Genomic DNA, 17,479 nt, shown 5'->3' on the forward strand with positions numbered 1-17,479 from the left:
GGGCAAACTGGGGATTCACGCTGACATTTCCTGAGATGTGGACATAGGCTGGGGGCATAGGATTCCTTTGTCTCCTCTTTCCCGGCTGGTTTGGGGAGAAGCTTCTAGAAGCAACAGAGGTGAAGTAGGATTCCAGCTGTAGTTAGTTGGCCCCAGAGGCCTCAGATTCAACATATTGACTCAGTCAGTGTGGCCTTACCTCCTCTGACTTCTCACACTCTGGCCCAATCGAGAGCTGCTGCTGACTGCCCCAAGGCAGCACAGAGGCTCTATTCAGGACCAGGGACCAGGTTACCAGGGTGGGCGGGTCTCCGACCAGCTGCAAATGAAACATTTCCCTAACCCTACATGAGCAGTGGTTCCAGGGGGCGCTGGCCAGGCTGCACCATAGACAAGTATGGATGTGTCTGTTGCATCCTGGGAAGCTGTGGTGGTAGGGTGTGGGTCTCCTTCTGTGATTCAGGGATGTCTGTGTCTGTGTATGTGACCAGAAGTGATGTTCCTGCAGGTTTTTTATTTTTGTATGTGTGGGTATGTGCCCATGTGGTGTACTGTGTGCCCCCCTATGGGGGTCAGAGGTCAACTTTGTCCCTCAGGTCTCGTTCACTTGGTTTTGTTTTTTATAGTTATGTATTGTGTGTGCGTGTATATATGCAGCTGGGCACATGTGCCATAGCATGTGTGTGGGAGTCAGAAGACAACTTGGAAGGAGGTGGCTTTCTCTTTCCGTACTGTGGTTCCAAGGATTGGATTCAGGTTGTCAAGTACCTTTACCTACTGAGCCATCTTGCTGGCCCTCTCTTTTAAATAATCATACCTCCTTATTTTATCTGGGGAGGACACATGTATGACATAGCACACACGTGGAGGTGGTGCCTAGTGCCCTTAACTAATGAGCCATCCTGCCCCTCTTCCTTCCTTCCTTCCTTCCCTCCTTCCTTCAAGAATTTACTTATTTTATGTGTATGAGTATTTTGCTTGCATGTATCTATGTACACCATGTACGTGTCTGGTGCCTTCAGAGGTTGGAAAAGGCACCAGACCCCCTGGAACTGGAGTTATGGATGGCTGTGAGCTGCCATGTGGGTGCTGGGAAACAAGCCCAGGTCCTCTGCAGAGCAGCCAGTGCTCCGGACATTGAGCCATCTCCCTAGTCCCCTTTGGTCTTCTGAGACCTGGAGTTGGTCAAGTAGACCAGGCTGGCCTGGCCAGTGAGCCTCAGGGACCTGTCTGTCTTGTCTCCCTGGTGCTGGGATTACAAGTGTGCACCACCATATCCAGCTTTTCTTTCTTATTTTTTTGATGTGGATTCTGGGGGTTCAACTCAGTTCCTTATGCTTGAAGAGAAGGTTTTACCCAATGACATTTCTGCAGAGATCCCTTCCTCCACTTTTTGTTTGTTTGTTTTTCCAAGACAGGGTTTCTCTGTGTGGCCCTGGCTGTCCTGGAATTCACTCTGTAGCCCAGGCTGGCCTTGAACTCACAGAGATCTGCCTGCCTCTGCCTCCCGAGTGCTGGGATTAAAGGCATGCGCCACCATCACTTAGCGCCCACTCTTTAAAGATGTGTTCTCCCTAGGTTATCCAGTCTGGCCTCAAATTCCTCCCTTCTGCTTCACTTCTGTGTATTGTGATTACAGACACGTGCCTCTATGACTGATGACCATTACGGTGTGAGTGTGTAATTTTTTTAAAACTTTTTTTTGAGCCGGGCGGTGGTGGCGCACACCTTTAATCCCAGCACTCGGGAGGCAGAGCCAGGCGGATCTCTGTGAGTTTGAGGCCAGCCTGGTCTCCAAAGCGAGTTCCAGGAAAGGCGCAAAGCTACACAGAGAAAACCTGTCTCGAAAAACCAAAAAAAAAAAAACAAACAACAACTTTTTTTTGAGACAGTGTCTTGCCATGCTGCCTAGTCTAAATTTAACTGAAAGATCCTCAGGCCAGGTGTGGTAATGCACACCTTTCGTTCCATCATTTGGGAGGCGGAGGCAGGCAGATCTCAGTGAGATCAAGACCAGGGTGATCTATATAGCAAATTCCAGGACAGCTAAAGCTATATAGTGAGACCTTGTCTCAAACAGAACAACACAGACTGGAACTCACAATCCTCCTGGTGAGTGCTAGGATTACAGATGTGTGTCACTATGCCTGATTCTTGTGTGGTTCTAGTCTATCCTGTTTCATGAGACAGTTTCCTGTAGCCAAGCCTGGCTTCACATCTGCAATGTAGCCAAGAATGATCTTGAATTTCTGCTCCTCCTGCATTAGACAAGGGCCTTCACATCCAATTTATGAAGTGCTTGGGAGTGAACCTAGGGCTTCCACCTGTCTTACATGCCCTGTCTTATCCCCCGCCCCCCCACTTTTGACATTTAAAATGTTTTTTTTTTTAAATGTGTGTGTGTCTGTATTATGTAGTCTTGTGTGTGCAGTACTCACAGAGACCAGAAGAGGGCATGGGATCCATCGGAACTGGTGGTAAGGGTGGTTGTAAACTTCATGATGTGGGGGCTAGGAACTCAGGTCCTTCGGAAGAGCAGTGGCCCTCTTAACCACTGAGCCATCTCCAGGCCCTGTTCTGTTTTTGTTTTCAATTTTATTTATTCATGTGTATATATGTGTGCTTGCATGTGTGGAGATAAGATGAGAACTTGCTGGAGTCAGTTCTCTCTTCCCAACACGTGAGTCTCAGGGATGTAACTCAGGTCATTGGGTTTGATGGCAAGCAATTTTACCCACTGGACCATCCTGCTGGCCTCTGATACAGGGTCTCAAGTAGCCCAAGGAGGGCTCAAGTTCATTATGTAGTGGAGGATGACCTTGAATTCCTGATCCTCCAACTTCCACTTCCATGGTGCTGAGGTGATAAAATAAGCTCCACGCCTGTTTCATGTGGTGCTGAGAATGGAACCCAGGGCTTCACGTACGCTAGCCAAGCCCTTTATCAACTGAGCTATGTCCCATGTCCATCTGTATTTTTACACGCTATGCTTGTGTGTTTCTATGGTCCTATGTGAGTGTGACGGTGAGATTCCAGACAGGTCAACAACATGTTCTGGTGACAGGTCTTCAGCTATGTCTCAAAAGTGGGGAATTCATGATTCCTCACGCTCAGCCACAACTCAGGGACCGGAGGTGGCCCTGCCTGCCAGGCTGGGCATAGGGTTAGATTGGGAAGAGGGGACCCCCATCTTTCCAGAAGGAACTAGAGCACCCCTTTCTCTTTCCCGGCAGCACCCACAGTTGAGATCTTGGCTTATCTTCTTGCTGGGTGTGTGCTTACTTTCCCAAGAGACCCACCCAGCTGCCAAGCAGCTCTGGAGCCCAGTGTTGCCCAGCCCCACCTTCCGTGGCCCAGGATGTGGCTGATGAAGCCCAGATGTTTAAGCCTGCCCTCCCCCACTGCTGCCAGCATCCTGGCAGGCAGTGCCATGAGCTTGCTTCTCTCTCTCCAACACCTGCATGGGAAGAACACACCTGCTGCCAGCTGTAGCCAGGTAGGCAGCTGGGAAGGAGGAATGTGGGGGATTCCAGCTGTGACACCCCAGCTGTGCCCAGCCCCCTGGTAGTGCTCCCTCCTTCTCAATTTCTTCAGGGCCAGGTGTGCCCTCAGATCTGGGCTCTGGGAGACAGGAGGGCTGGGTTACTCTGCTGCCCTGTGAGAAACACCTCCTTCAGCTGGCAGCTGTGACGGCTCAGAACATGGCACCTCTGTATCTGTGTGTGTGTGTGTGGGTGCACTCGGTATCAAAGATGGGGTCTGAGTGTGGGGTAGGATGAGTGAAAATATGTGTGAATGTAAGGGCAAGAGCTTGGGTTCTGTGGGTGTAGATGGACATAGTGAATGTGTGAACCTAAAGAAAAGTAAGTATGTATATGTGAACACAGGGAGGTGTTACAGTGTGAGTGTCAGTGTACGGATGGAAATAGGGATGTTGTGTATGTGTAAATGTAAGGATGGACCGTGTGTGCATGAAGATGGGGGAGAGAGAGAGAGAGAGAGAGAGAGAGAGAGAGAGAGAGAGAGAGAGAGAGGAGAGACAGAACAATGAATGTCATGTGTCTAGACGAAAAGGTGTATGTTACGGGTGTGTGTGTAAGGTTTTATGTGTATAATGGTGTGTGTAAGGTTTTATGTGTATAATGGAGTGGTCTGTGTGTATGTGACAGAGGGAGAGCGGATCGATGGATGTTGTGGGGGGGTGTATGAGACTGCAGAATGGCTGTGTGTGAATACAGCATTGGTGTGTGAGTGGAAGCTGGGAACTATGTGAGTACAAAATGGGTGTTGTGTGCAAATGAGGACTAGTGTGTGTGTGCAAATGAACAAAAAGGCTGTTGTGTGCAAATGGTGACTAGTGTGTGTGTGTGCAAATGAAAAGATGTATGAATGAAGGGTTAACGTGTGGTGTCTATGTATGGGGGTTGTTGTTGTGTGGGGTGTATCTGTAAAAGGATATTGTGGATTGTGTGTGAAGAGTTCATGTTATATACAGTGTGTGTGTGTGTGTGTGTGTGTGTGTGTGTGTGTGTGTGTGTGTAGGGTTGATATTATCTGGTGTATATGCAGGATGGATGATGTGTCATATGTGTCTGAATGGTCGATGTGCATGTGTGTTTGTGTGACATGTTGTCCAGTATATGTGTTTGCAGAGTTGATATTGATTAGTATGTGTGTGTAAAGGGCTGATGTTGTCTGCTGTATGTGTGTATGTGTGAGGGGTTGATGTTGTCGTGTGTATTTGTGTGCAGGGTTGATATTGTGCAGCATATATGTGCAAAGAGTTGATATTGTCCTCTCTGTGTGTGTGTGTGTGTGAGTTGATATTGTCTTGTGTGTTGTGTATGTGTGTGTGTGAAGGGTTGATGTCTTGTGTGTATATGTGTGTGTGAAGGGTTGATATTGTCTTGTGTGTGTGTGAAGGGTTGGTGTTGTTTAGTAAGTGAGGAAAGTGTTAATGTTGTGTGGTGTGTGTGTAGGGCTCATGTTATTTATTGTGTGCTTGTGAAAGGTTGATATTGTGTAATGTGTGTGTGAATAGTTGACACTGTGTTGTATTTTGTGTAGAATTGTTGTCTGCTGTGTGTGAAGGAGGAGTTGACCCCACACACACCAAAAAAAGCCTTACATTTCTGTCTCTTCTCCCAGTCATCCAGGTCCTGGATCTCCTCATTCTGGCCCAGCCTGGGTCCATCTGTCTGTCTGTCAGCACAGCCTCTCTGGATTCCCCTTTCTGGAGCTATCCTTCTCTCCCAGTCTCTTTAGTCTCCAAGCCCCCTCTTCCTCCAGCAGTCCCTCCCAGCCCCCAGTTCTCATTGCACCCCCAGCCCCACATAGCCCCCTCACTTTCAGCCCCCTCTTGCCTTGGAGCCCCTCCCCCTCCCCTGTGGCAGCCCTGAAACTTTAACCGGGTGTTAAAAGTTTCTGTTTACGAGAAGCCCTTGAATTTTTAAGGACATATCAATTCCCTCCCTCTGCCAGGGCCTTGCGTCCTCGCCTCACAGGCAGCCACTGGAGTACAGGGGCAGGCCTGGATCAACAGATAGGATCCCAGGGGCCATGGACCCAGGCAGGAATGACAGGCGCACTACATCCCCAGACAGCTTCAGGCACAGAGACCCTGCTTCCTGACACACAGGCACACATGTCCACCTAGTAACACGGCTGGTGTTTTTAGGCAAGCATATCCACCACACACAGATAGCCCTTCCCTTGTGAGTGCATGTGCATATGTATATATGCACATCATTTTGGCTTTTGAGATAGGGTCTTATGTAGCCCAGGCTGGCCTCCAACTGGCTGTGTAGACAAGAATGACCTTGAACTTCCAATCCTGCTGCCTTTGTCTCCAGAGTGTTGGGATGATAAGTGTATGCCATCATGACTGGCTTATGTAGACCTGGGGATTGAAGCCAGGGCTCCATGCTAGGAAGGCACTTTATCAACCACATCCCAATCCTACACATCTTTCGCATGCATGCACACAAGCACAAGTATGTCCTCCCTGGTACACACACACACACACACACACACACACACACACACACACACACCACAGTGCTACACACTGACACTGACCACACACATTGCTATGGGCTGTGTAGACAGGATGACCTTGAGCTCGAACACATGGATATATTCATACTGACATGGGCTAACACATACGCACATGCCTGACAAAGACATCCAATGCCTGGTGCACACATAGATACACTCAGATCCAGTCCAGCATGTTAGCATGAAACACACACTGATGTGGTCTTACACACACTTACTGGCACGGGCTGACCCACTCTGGTACATCAGGAGGGAAACATGCACAGAATGTCTACTCACAAGCAGTCCCTCTGGGACTCTTGGACACTCACACTCTGGGACATATATGGAAACAATGTGACAGATATCCAAGGTGGCCACACTGACATGTTTGATCAGTGCTGACACACTCACCCTGGTGTCCTGTGGCCTCACCTCCTGTTACACTAAGATTTCCATCAATGTCCGGTGCTCCCTGTCCCGCTATGTCCCAGTGCTTGGCATAGAGTGGAAGGCACCTTTGCTGACTCACAGACACCTCCGTGAGTACAGCCACACCCATGTCACTACTCAGAATACACTGAGCACAAAAAAATTGGCCTTGCTCGAACCCACACCAGACATCCCAGGCACATCTCCTCTGTGCTATCTCAGAGGTTTTGGGACAAGGGGCATAGCGTTCAGGGACATTTATATGTACACATCCTCATGCCTGCTAGCCCCTACACACCCACCCACGCACACCTGGGCACCTATAACACCCCCAGCAGACAATGCATTGCTGAGAATTGCCACAGCTTCTTGGCCCAGGAGGCTGACAAAGTGCTGGTTGCACCTGGCGGTAGGAAGGAGTTCTGCCTTGACAGGAGCTGCCTGGGACTGCAGGCAGAGCCTCCCCACCCAGCCTGGGGTCACCCAAGGGTTCTTGGTGCCCCACTCCAGGGTTTCCAGTACCTACTTACCCCTCTTGCCTCCTTCTCCCTTCCCTCTCTCCCTGTGAAGGTTTCTTTCTCCCTCTGTGGTTTGCTTGTTTGGTTTTTGAAACAGGGTCTCTCACTAGACAGGCCAAGCCAGCCTCGAACTATGTAGCCCAGGGTTTGGTCTACAGTTCACTCAGGGATTACAGACATGTGCCAACCCACCCACCTCATTCCCATCTGCAGTGGAAGGGGGAGTCCCGGGCCGCAACAGGGGCAGTTTCCTCACAATACAGCTAATGCCCCTCAGTCCCAGGACATGTGCAAAGGTATGGGAGACATGTGTGTGTGTGTGTGTGTGTGTGTGTGTGTGTGAGAGAGAGAGAGAGAGAGAGAGAGAGAGAGAGAGAGAGAGAGAGAGAGAGAGAGAGAGAGACTTGGAAGAGTCTCTAAGGTTTGGCTATCAGGATTGTAGATCAGCGTGTCCTAGGCCTGGGGTATATCTGGGCAACACAATGTGTGATGTGTGTGTCCCTGTACAGTGACACTTTGTGTCCTTTGTATGGGGTTCCAATGTGTCAGTGCATCCTTTCCATCAGTGTCACCCTGTGTCTGGGTGGATTGCCACAGCTGCCTGCCAAGATATTTTGGCTTGGCTGTGTGTTGGTGTGTCATTGTGTGTCGAGTGTGACAAGGTATGGTTGTGTGATCGTACATGTATCAGTCTGCAGGAACATGTGTGGCACGTGTATGTACATTAGTGTGGCTCTCGGCGTTGTTCTGCATTGGGACGACATGTGACAGTAGGTGGTGTGTGGATCTTGGTTGTGTCTGTGCCCGGTGTGCACCGCCGTCTGGTGTGACTCCATGAGGAATAGGCCCTACGTTCCTCCGTGACATTCGTGCCCGTCCAAGCCCTGCTGCGTGTCAGCGTGTGTCGGCGCCCGAACGCCGGCCAGCACGTGTCGGGGCGGCCGCGTCGGTGTGCGTCCCCCCGCGCGCGCGCGCGCGCGTGTGTGTGTGTGTGTGTGTATGTGTGGTGTGTGCGCGCGTGTGTGCATGTGTGTGCGCGCCGGCCGCGCTCACCCGCCCCGCCCGCCCCTCCCCGCGCCCCTCCTCCCGCCCGCGCCGCCCGCCCGCTCCCTCTCCCCGGAGTGCGCCGCTTCCAAACTTTGTCTAAACTTTCACTTTCACAGCGCGGCGGCGGCGGCGGCGGCGGCGGTGGCGGGCGAGGGCGACCGGCCGAGCGGCGGCGGCATGGAGTAGACGCGCGGCGGCGGCGGCGGCGGACGCGAGAGGCAGCGGCGAGCGCGGCGGCGGCCCAGAGCCCGCGGGGCCGAGCCTGTGAGCGCGGAGCGGCGGTGGGCCGAGCGGGGCCGCGGGCCGGGCGGTCGCCGCGCGGCGGAGGCCGGAGCAGCGGAGCCGGAGCCCGAGTGCCAGCCAGCGCGACGCCGCCTGCCGGGCCTGCCCTCGCCGCGGCCGGCCTCCGCGCTCGCGCCCGGGCGCCCAGCGATGTACTCCCCGTACTGCCTCACCCAGGTACCGGCCGCCGCCCCCGCGCCCCGGCAGGGCCGGGCCGGGGTCCCGCAGGCGCGCGGGCTGCGGGCGGGGCGCGGGGCGCTGCCCTGGGGCGCGCGGCGGGAGTGCGTGGAGAGTGGGCGAGGGGGGCGAGTGCGCGCGGCGGGGCGCGGCGGACAGCGGACCCCTGCTGCTGCGCGGCGGTGCGGCGTGGTGGCAGGCGCGGGCGGGCAGGGTGACACGGCGGCAGGAGGCAGAGTGGCCCCGGGGCGCCGGGGAGCGCGGGCGGGCGGGCGGGCGGCGTTCCCTGAGCGCGGCGCGGCGCGGCGGCTCCCGGGGTGGCAGTGGCGGGCGTGCGGGCGGCCGCTCTGCGCGCGGCTGGGGTGCCCCGAGCGGCCCGGGCGTCTCCCCAAAGTCTTTGTTCAGGCCTCGCATGGGAGCGGGGCTGAGAAAATGGCGGGGCTCCCAAATTTCGGAGGGGCAGGGGAGGGGAGGGAGGGACGGGCGTGCTGCCAGCCCGGGCCGCGCCTCTCTGCGGATCCTGGACGTTTGCAGACGCGGCTCCCCGGCCCCAAACTTTCCTCCGTGCAAACTTTCTGGTCTCGGAGACCTGGACCGCCGCGGTTTGGACCTGGAAGCGCCCCAGGGAATCCCGGCCCGCCACCCGCAGGCGAGAAGGGCGGGAGCAGCGGTGGACACCGCAGGCCGACCCCGTTGGGATCAGCCGTCGGGTCAGCCTCTGGCACAGCAGCGCCGACCTTGGCGTGCTGCGGGAGCGCGAGCGCGAGAACGCGTCCCGCCTCCAGCGAAGTTCCCTGCGCAGTGTGTAGCGGAGGCCGAGGCCTGGAGCATGCCTAGTCTGCCACCCCACTCTTTTCCAGCCATGACTCCAAGCCCTGAGAGGGTACATGCTAGCCCAGCCCAGACCTAGAGGGATCCTCAGCGCTACCTGCAGGACCAGGCCAGGGCAGGTGACGGATTCGGCAAGCAGAGGGGATTTGTGGAGGTTGATTAGCCTTGCCTGCCGGCAAGGCCTGTCTTTGGAAGCTCTCTAGGCCAGCCCTGAATCTCTAACAGCCCACCCTGCTAAGCCAGAGCCCCATCAGACAAGTGCTAAATGTGCCCTACCTTAGAGTGGGGTACCATGGTGCGTATATATGGCCAGGTATGTGGGGAGCATGCCAGGATGTTTGGAAGGGCAAAAAAGTAAATGCAGGTCCGTTGCAGTTCCGCCGACACAGCACTCTTGTGTTCCCAGGCACTAGTGTGTGTTTGTGAGTCTTATGTGTGGCCCCTGTGGGTCAGTGGTGGCCAGGCTGCGTGGCACAAACACAGATGACCCGGAGAGATGGCCTGTCTTCCAGTACAAGTCACATGCAAGCGTGTGTCAGCGGAGGAGCCCATGCATGCCTGCCCCACACATTCGGGTGTCAACAGGCAGTTTGATGGACACCGTGTGGGTCTGTACCTCCAAGTTGTCAACTACCTTATGTTTGGGTCTCCCACAGGAGAACCTTGTCAGGTATCTAGATCTGAGCCGTGGCTACCTTCAGACGTGCTGGTCTTTGTGGCTGGTGTTTGAGGCCTAGTGGGACAAAGACCCTGTACTCCAGCTGCCACCTTGTCTACCGGGCTGCTAGCCGCCGGCCTCCAAGACAGGCTTGCCAGACATCTGGGCTTGCCCCCTCCCCACCCCGTGGGTCAAGCGAAGAATCCACTCCTGGAGAGGAAATGCCAGCTGATATGGTGGCAAGGCTACGAAGGGACTGGGATTGGCCCCCAGAATTGGGGTGATGGCCTTGGCTTGGCTCTGTGGCACTCCAGAAGGGAATATGGGCTCCAATCTGTGCGAGTTACATCTTGCACGCGCCAGGCTGCCTGGGAGGGGAGTGGGCACAGTCTCATCAGTCTGCCAGCCCTGCGTGGTGGGCAGGGAAACCCCTTTGCTTAGGGTCCTTGGCAGCCTCCGGTCAGCAGGGTCTGGCTGTCCCTGCCTTTCAGCCACATCCCTTTTCACAGACCTTTCTACTGCCGTAGTGTGCCTCCCATCCATCCTCGCTTTTCCAGCAGCCTCTTTCGCTGGCTGCTTTTTTTTTTTTTTTTTTGTATGTTTCTCTATCTCTGCTCTTTGTCTGTTCCTTGCCATCTCTGTCCTTCTGATCATCTAGCTGTCCCTCTGGCTCTGGCTCTGGTGTGTCTCTGTCCTCCACCTCTGCCTTCCCCACTTCACTCTCAGCCTCTCTCTCTCCTCCCCCTTCCCCCCTTTTTTTTCAAATCAGAATTGGCTTCAATTTTAAAGTCAATAAATGATTGAGTAGTTGGAGCAGCAGGGCCCTTGGGAGGCAAGGGGAAGGGTGAGGGGAGTCTCTTTCTAGAAAAGAGAAACGCTGATCCATCAGTTGGTGAGGCAGTTGCTGGAGCTGCTGAAGGCCTTTATAGTCTCAGGTGGATATCGGAAATGGGGTGGACTCAGTGGACCCCTCAACAAACGAAGACACATACAAGTACTATCATCACCAAGGGGAGGTCATAAACATTGTATTCACATTGACATCCAGACACACAACTCTTAACATACACCTCAACACACAAGTGCCCCTAGAGATGGAATATGTGTATTCATGTACATTCAGACATGGAAACTTCCTGGTCACATCGCCATCAAGGCCAAACCATGTGCCTGTATTCATAACCACCAACACCTACACACACACATCACCCCCAAGACAGGCTGTGTGTGGACATGTCACAGAAACAGCGGTAGCTCCCAGAGTCATGGATCCCTCAGCACAAACTGGGCCACAGCAGATATAAATGTGCACACAAAGCCAAGGACAGGTGAGCCGTGGACATCCATCTTTACACAGAGACATAATGTCCTTGGTTTTCAAGTTGTGAGCAGAGGCTCTGTGATATCTGTATAGATACACACCCGTGTCTTCCCACTCCTGGCCACAAGAACACATGCTAACATGCAGATAATTGTAAACACACACAAAGGCACACATGGATGTCCACAGATAGGCTAACCCTCAGACAGGCACACGCCGTTGTGGTCACAGAACCTTGGATCTTGCACAGACACATACACACTTGAAGGCGAGCCAGGGCTGCCTCAGGTCTTCCACCTCTGGCTTTTCCTGGCTCGCCTTCCCTGCGGCCACTCCTCTGTCCCTGTAAACTGTGGACTGCTCTTTGTTCTTGAATGAACTGGTACTCACATTCTGTTTTTTCATTTGTTTCTTGAGACGGATGCCTTGCCATGTAGCCTAGGCTGGCCTTGAACTTGCAGCAGTCATCTTGCTTCCGCCAAGTGCTGGGATGACAGGGTTGAACCACTATGTCCTATCTTGGTAATCTCGCTTTTTTTTTTTTTTTTAAATTTGATTGTTTGAGACAGGATGTCATGTAGCCCAGGCTGCCTTGAAGTAGCTTTGTAGCAGAGGATAACCTTAAACTCCTGATCTTCCTGTCTCCACCTCCCAAGAGCCGGGACCACAGTCGTGAACCGCCATGCTGGGACGTGCTGGCTTGTCTCTCCTGGCTCTGACTCCACACACCTTCTACCCCTAAGAGAACAATGAAACAAGCACAAGTCAGGTGATTTGTGGGCCACACCGGGGTCCTGGGAGATGCTCCAGTGGTGGACCTGGCTGGGCTCAGAGCCACGGCTCCGCTGGGTTAACGCATCCCCAGAAGGAGCCTGGGTTCTTGACCTAGACATGAATGTCTCCTGTAGTTTCCATGGCTCCCAGATGGAGGCTGTGAGGACAGAGGTCGGCAGTGGGTTTGAGCTTCCTCTGTATCTCTCAGTCCTGGAACTTGAAGTCCTGGGCTTTCCTGGTCTGCGAAGTGCATGTCTGTCTTTTGACTCTGTGATGTAACCCACCGCCATGCTGGGCCAATGACACGTGCTTGAGAAGTGCCCCGTTATTATATTGATTGTCACCATCCGGGCCCTCACAGTGTAGAGGAGGAGGATGTGAAGGCAAGAACACAGGGTGGAGACCCTTGCCACCATGGCAATCTCAGTTTATGGCCTGGAGGAGGAAGTAAGAATTTGGAAGGACAAGGCTCAGCTCTTTTCCTATTATTTGGGTCCTGTAGGTAGACTTCACAGTAGCGTGAGGAGACTGCATGAGATGAGGAAATGACCTTCCCTGTCCAATGGGAGCCAGTGTCTCTTAGTAGAGTCTGTGGGCGCACGTGGGTCTGTGTGGGAGTGGGACAAAGCATAGAGACGTGGCTCATCCTGGTAGTGACTTAGAGATGTCCCCACTGCTCCAGAGCCACGTCTCAGTCTGCATATGGGCATTGGTTGAGATGGGGACTCTCTGTAGAGCAGGACCCTATGTGAGGACTTGACTGAAACAAGCAGGCTTTGTGGGTGGATGCGAGGCTGTGGGAAAATCCTGAGGTGAGCCTGGTCGGACTGCAGACCTCCGCTGTTTTGAACTGCTTGGATTCTCTGTCCCCAAGGAATGGGGCTGGGATTTGGGGTGTTGTGGTAGTCTCCCTCCAGTTGCATCAAGGCAGGCAGAGGAGACCCCCCCATTTGCTTTCTCTTACTTGGTACTGGCAATGCAGCTTCTGTCCCTGGAAGCTGGTCCTACAGGAGGGGTGTCTCCGCTGTCCTGTTTCCAAAGCCCTGGGTGTGGAGTCCGGAGGTTGAAGGGATGTCTACGATAGACTGCCGGCTTCTCAAGAGTTCAGTATCTTGATCGGCATGCCGGGTGGTTTTACAGCCCCCATGTCCTCATGGACATGGATGACCATGTGACTTGTTTCTGAGGGTCTATTGATGGGTAGGGACTGTCACTCACTCTCTCTCTTAGGTGCTTAGTGACAGTGTCACTGGGGTGTGCATTACCACTCATGCTCATGCCTCTGTGGCATGGCCTTGTCCAACTCTTGGGTAGCACTGTACCTGCTACTGTCACTGCTCTTTGGGCTATGCTTCAGAGTGGAGTGACTGTGTCACCGTGACATATAGATCCCACCTGTGACAATGAATTGGCCTGTATTTTTCTGGAAGGACAGCGGTCACAGCTAAGTGTGTATTCATAGCTCACACACATGTTAGCATATATGTGTCAACCCGCACTCACATATATGCCAGCATGTGTCCGTGTGTGCCAGCCTCCAACCCCATGTCATTGTGCATCCCGGGCTTGTCCCTGTGACTGTGTGTCACCACATGGCCCTTCTCTCAGGCATTCCTTGGCTTCTAGGCATCGTGCATGATGTCCATGATGTCCCCCGGCTGAGCAGCTGGAAGCAGGCTGGCCTCTTGTCCCTTCCCATGAGGTTGTGTGGCCATGGTTGCCCTGCTGAGCCTCTGCCTGTTGTGGACAGGAGCTCATTGTGCGGGCAAGGTTCGGTGTGCCGGAGCAGCCCATAGACCTCCCTCTGTCTGCTTAGTGCACGTTGATTTTGGCTTCTGCCTGTGGCTGCCCTGGCCTGGCCAGCTGGGTGTACGACTGTGTCTGTGGGCCTGAGGCTGCTGTCCCCATAGTCCTCAGCATCCCCATTGCCAGGCTTGCCCTGAGGTCCATACCCCAGAGCCAGTCGATATCCCTGGGAGGCCTCTGAGGGTTCGGATTTGGAAACTGAGGTCCCCTTTCCTCCCCCCTTTCTGTAGCTCTTTCCTCTCTCCCTCCTCCTCCTCCCCCTCCCACTCCCTCTCTCCCTCTCTCTCCTGCCAAACGCATCTTGGCTCTCTCTGAATATCTCTCCTCCTCGATTTTTGGCTCCAGCTCTGGGCTCACTCACTAAAGGAAGAAGGGCTAGCTCCCCACCCCCACCCCTTCCTCAACACCTCCCCCTCCTCAGGAGCCCCTCTGAGGGCGGGAGCAGCCTCTAGCAGGGGCCTGGGCCCCAGAGTAGGCTTGGCCAAGGGGGGCCCAGGCCCAGAGGGTGAAGGGATGAGGGGGATTGGGCCTGGCAGCCTTAGGGGACAGTGGGCAGGGTGACTATGCTGCCAGGCTGAGCAGGCGGGCAGGGAGGGGTCGGGGGCACAGAGCTGGGGTGTCTGGCTTCTGGTGGGGCTGGCAGGCCTCTGTGAGGCGCAGCTGTGCCCAGAACTCAGAGTTGCGTTTGCCACCACTACCGATGTGGCTGCGCCAGCCAGAGAGGGGAGGTGGGTACCGGGCACTGCGGCTCTACACAGCCAATCAGAAGCTGGGTTGCACTGGGGAGCTTTCTACCCACTAAACCCCACCCTGAGGGAGGCTGGGGGGGTAGTGGCCAGCAGTGGGCAGGGGTCAGTGCCCACCTCCGTTGCTGGGACCCAGCTACGTCTGCTGAGGTGGATGCCAGCATTCCTAGCATGGGTCGGACCAGAGCGGGGGGGGGGGGGGGGGGGCGTCTATCAGTCCCCACCTGAATCTGTAAGCCAAGCTGGAGGAAAGGGACAGTTCTGAGGTGCATTCAGCGACATGCCTTGAGAGGTGACTTTCAGTCTGAAGATCAGGGCAGAGGGGCACAGATCATCCAGGTGGGTCCAGGGAACTATCAGTCTCGATGCAGTCATCTGGTGGGGGAGTTTATTCTGGGTCCCTCTCACACAAAGTCATACACTCGCTGGCACAGGCGGGCACAGAGAATCACATTGGCAATCCAAACCTCCCTCCATCAGGCATAAACATGTGTGCACACGCACACACAAGACGTGTACATACAAAGAGACTCCCCCCCTCAGACACCTACAGATACCCAGCCGCACCCCAGCATATCAATGCGCATGACAGGCAGGGAGCCACGTGTGGGTGGAGATGCACAGGGACTCACAGTCACACAACCACATGCCATGAAGCACAGTCCAGACCACCGCCACCCAACACACAGGAACACATGGAACCCACAAACACATGCACACAGCGACACTGAACACATGAGAACACCCCCTGCCCCCCGCACCAAACACAGTAACATGCATAGTAGCATAGCCTTGGACACACGGGCACGGATATATCTCTCCGCCCAGTACATCCAGAGTGATTTTTACCCACCAGGAGATGTCTGGAAACATACTTGATTGGCATACACGAAGGGGCGTCACAGGCAATGAGTGGGTGGAAGCCAAGGATACTGCACAGGTCACCCCACTACAAAGAACAACCCAGCCCCAGCAGTGCTAAGGTCTGAAACACCACCTTGCCAGTACAGCCAGTAACAAACTACATGGGCATGGCTAACGCCTGGCATCCACCGTACACCTGTACATACGCATGTAAGACAAAGGCTGGCTAGCACAGGGTCAAACAGATCTGGACATTGTTCCATGTGCTGCCAACACACGTGAACCCAGGCAGAGTGACATCGTATATTAGTTAGTACTCAGCCACAGCTGGGCCAGGTTGGAAATAAGAATGCCCTTACTGGAGCCACGTCACTGGCTGACTGAGTCACTTAGGTAACCCTGACCTGTCCTGACAGAATTTGGAGCCCTGGTTCTCTGGCCTGGCTTATGGGATATGTCCATCTGTGCCCAGGACTCTGCTGGTTTTCTGGACCCAGCAGCTGAGGTCCCTCCCCTCACTGCCCAGCAGCTATAGAGAACAGGAAAGGAGACAAAGCTAAATTCTGAGACCTTGTCTTTGTGGGGCTATAACCTTTGGCCTTTATTCCTTTGCAGTGCAGGACTAGAACTCGGGCCTCACGAATGCTCCTGCTGAGCACTTTAGCTCTGGGTTCTTCACCTTTGACCCTGGGAAAAAAGAAAAGTCAGAGGTGGCTGAATAGTAGTGAGAGGAAGCCTTTTGTAGAGCGACATGGAAATGAGTATTCGTCCTAAAAAATCATAGTTGACAGTTGATGTGTAGAGGACTCACTGTGCTGGGTCCTGAGCTAGGTGCCCCTGGCGCATTTCCTCGTGTTCTTCTGTGTGAGGCAGGGCTTGCGATTAGCAGAGAGCTAGAGAGCCTGCTCTCTAGGTTTGAATCCCGGCTCGGCTAGGCTAGGCTCTTACTAGCTAAGTAACCTCAGACAGATCACTCAGACTTTCTGGGCTTTATTCAGAAAACAGGGTTGTGGCCAGCATGGGTGAACCCTGCCTTGTAAAAATATTTATTTTATTTTATGTATATGAGTGTTTCGCCTGCATGTACGCTTGTGTACCACATGTGTACCTGATGCCTGAAGAGGTCGTAGGTTAGAAGGTGTTGGTTCCCCTGGCACTGGAGTTGGGCATGGATGTAAACCACCATGTGGGTGCTGGGAACTGAACCTGGGTTTTCTGCCAGAGCAGTCATTAAGCCAACTCTCCAGCCCATGGAGGTGAACCCCTTCAATCCTAGTACTTGGGAGGCTGAGGCAGAAGGATCAAGAGTTCCGGACCAGCTTGATTTAAATAGCCCAGCCCTGTCTCAAGAATAATTTTTTTTTTTTTTAACTGAGCATGGTGGCTTGCCTTTAATCCCAGCACTTCAGAGGCAGAGGCAGGAAGATCTTAGCCCGATCATCTCAGGATAGTGTGTCCATGGAGATTTCCAGGCTAGTCAAGGTTACATAATGAGCTCTTGTCTCAAAAACCTGTAGTAATAATAATAAAACAGAAAAAAAAAGATTGAAAAAGAAAAGGAAAAGTGGAGTTGTTGCTTGCAGAAAATGCTCTAAAATTGTACGGGAATGTGGACATGTGCACTTGATTTTATATACAACAGAACAAGATCCAGAGAAGCCTTGTGTAGTATCAGGGTCAAGGGCAGGAGGCCATGTGGTCTCTGCTGGGTTCCTGATCACTACTCCCTTGAGTCCTGGGGATGAGGCAGCATGGTAACCATTTCCTTGGCCATTCCCTAATTCCTGCAGTCACAGCATGATTTAAAGTGTGCCTCAGTCTCAGTCCTGGTTGTACCCTCCTCTTTATTCTGACGTTTAAGATCTTCTGTTTAGTGCTCATAATAAGGGTGGTCTTCTAAGCTTGCACCCCACTCATCAGGCCCCTCAGCATAGCAGGCCCACTGCCCTCTCCCACACCTTGCTGGGCACCCAGCCGGAGCCTGCGT

At 53.8% G+C, this 17,479-nt stretch overlaps 1 protein-coding gene across 1 annotated transcript in view; it reads left to right on the forward strand.

Annotated features, from left to right (window-relative positions):
• The first annotated feature begins 8,363 nt into the window (after positions 1 to 8,363).
• Nfix (nuclear factor I X) overlaps positions 8,364 to 17,479 on the forward strand; it is a 97,780-nt gene continuing 88,664 nt past the window's right edge. Inside the window, exon 1 of the mRNA XM_052729345.1 lies at positions 8,364 to 8,492. Coding sequence (XP_052585305.1) covers positions 8,466 to 8,492 — 27 coding nt within the window. The 5' untranslated portion in view covers positions 8,364 to 8,465. The remainder of the gene's footprint in view (positions 8,493 to 17,479) is intronic.

Source organism: Peromyscus californicus, unplaced genomic scaffold (genome assembly GCF_007827085.1).
Source record: "Peromyscus californicus insignis strain IS unplaced genomic scaffold, ASM782708v3 Scaffold_8__1_contigs__length_139910024, whole genome shotgun sequence".
NCBI classification, from domain to species: Eukaryota; Metazoa; Chordata; class Mammalia; order Rodentia; family Cricetidae; genus Peromyscus; species Peromyscus californicus.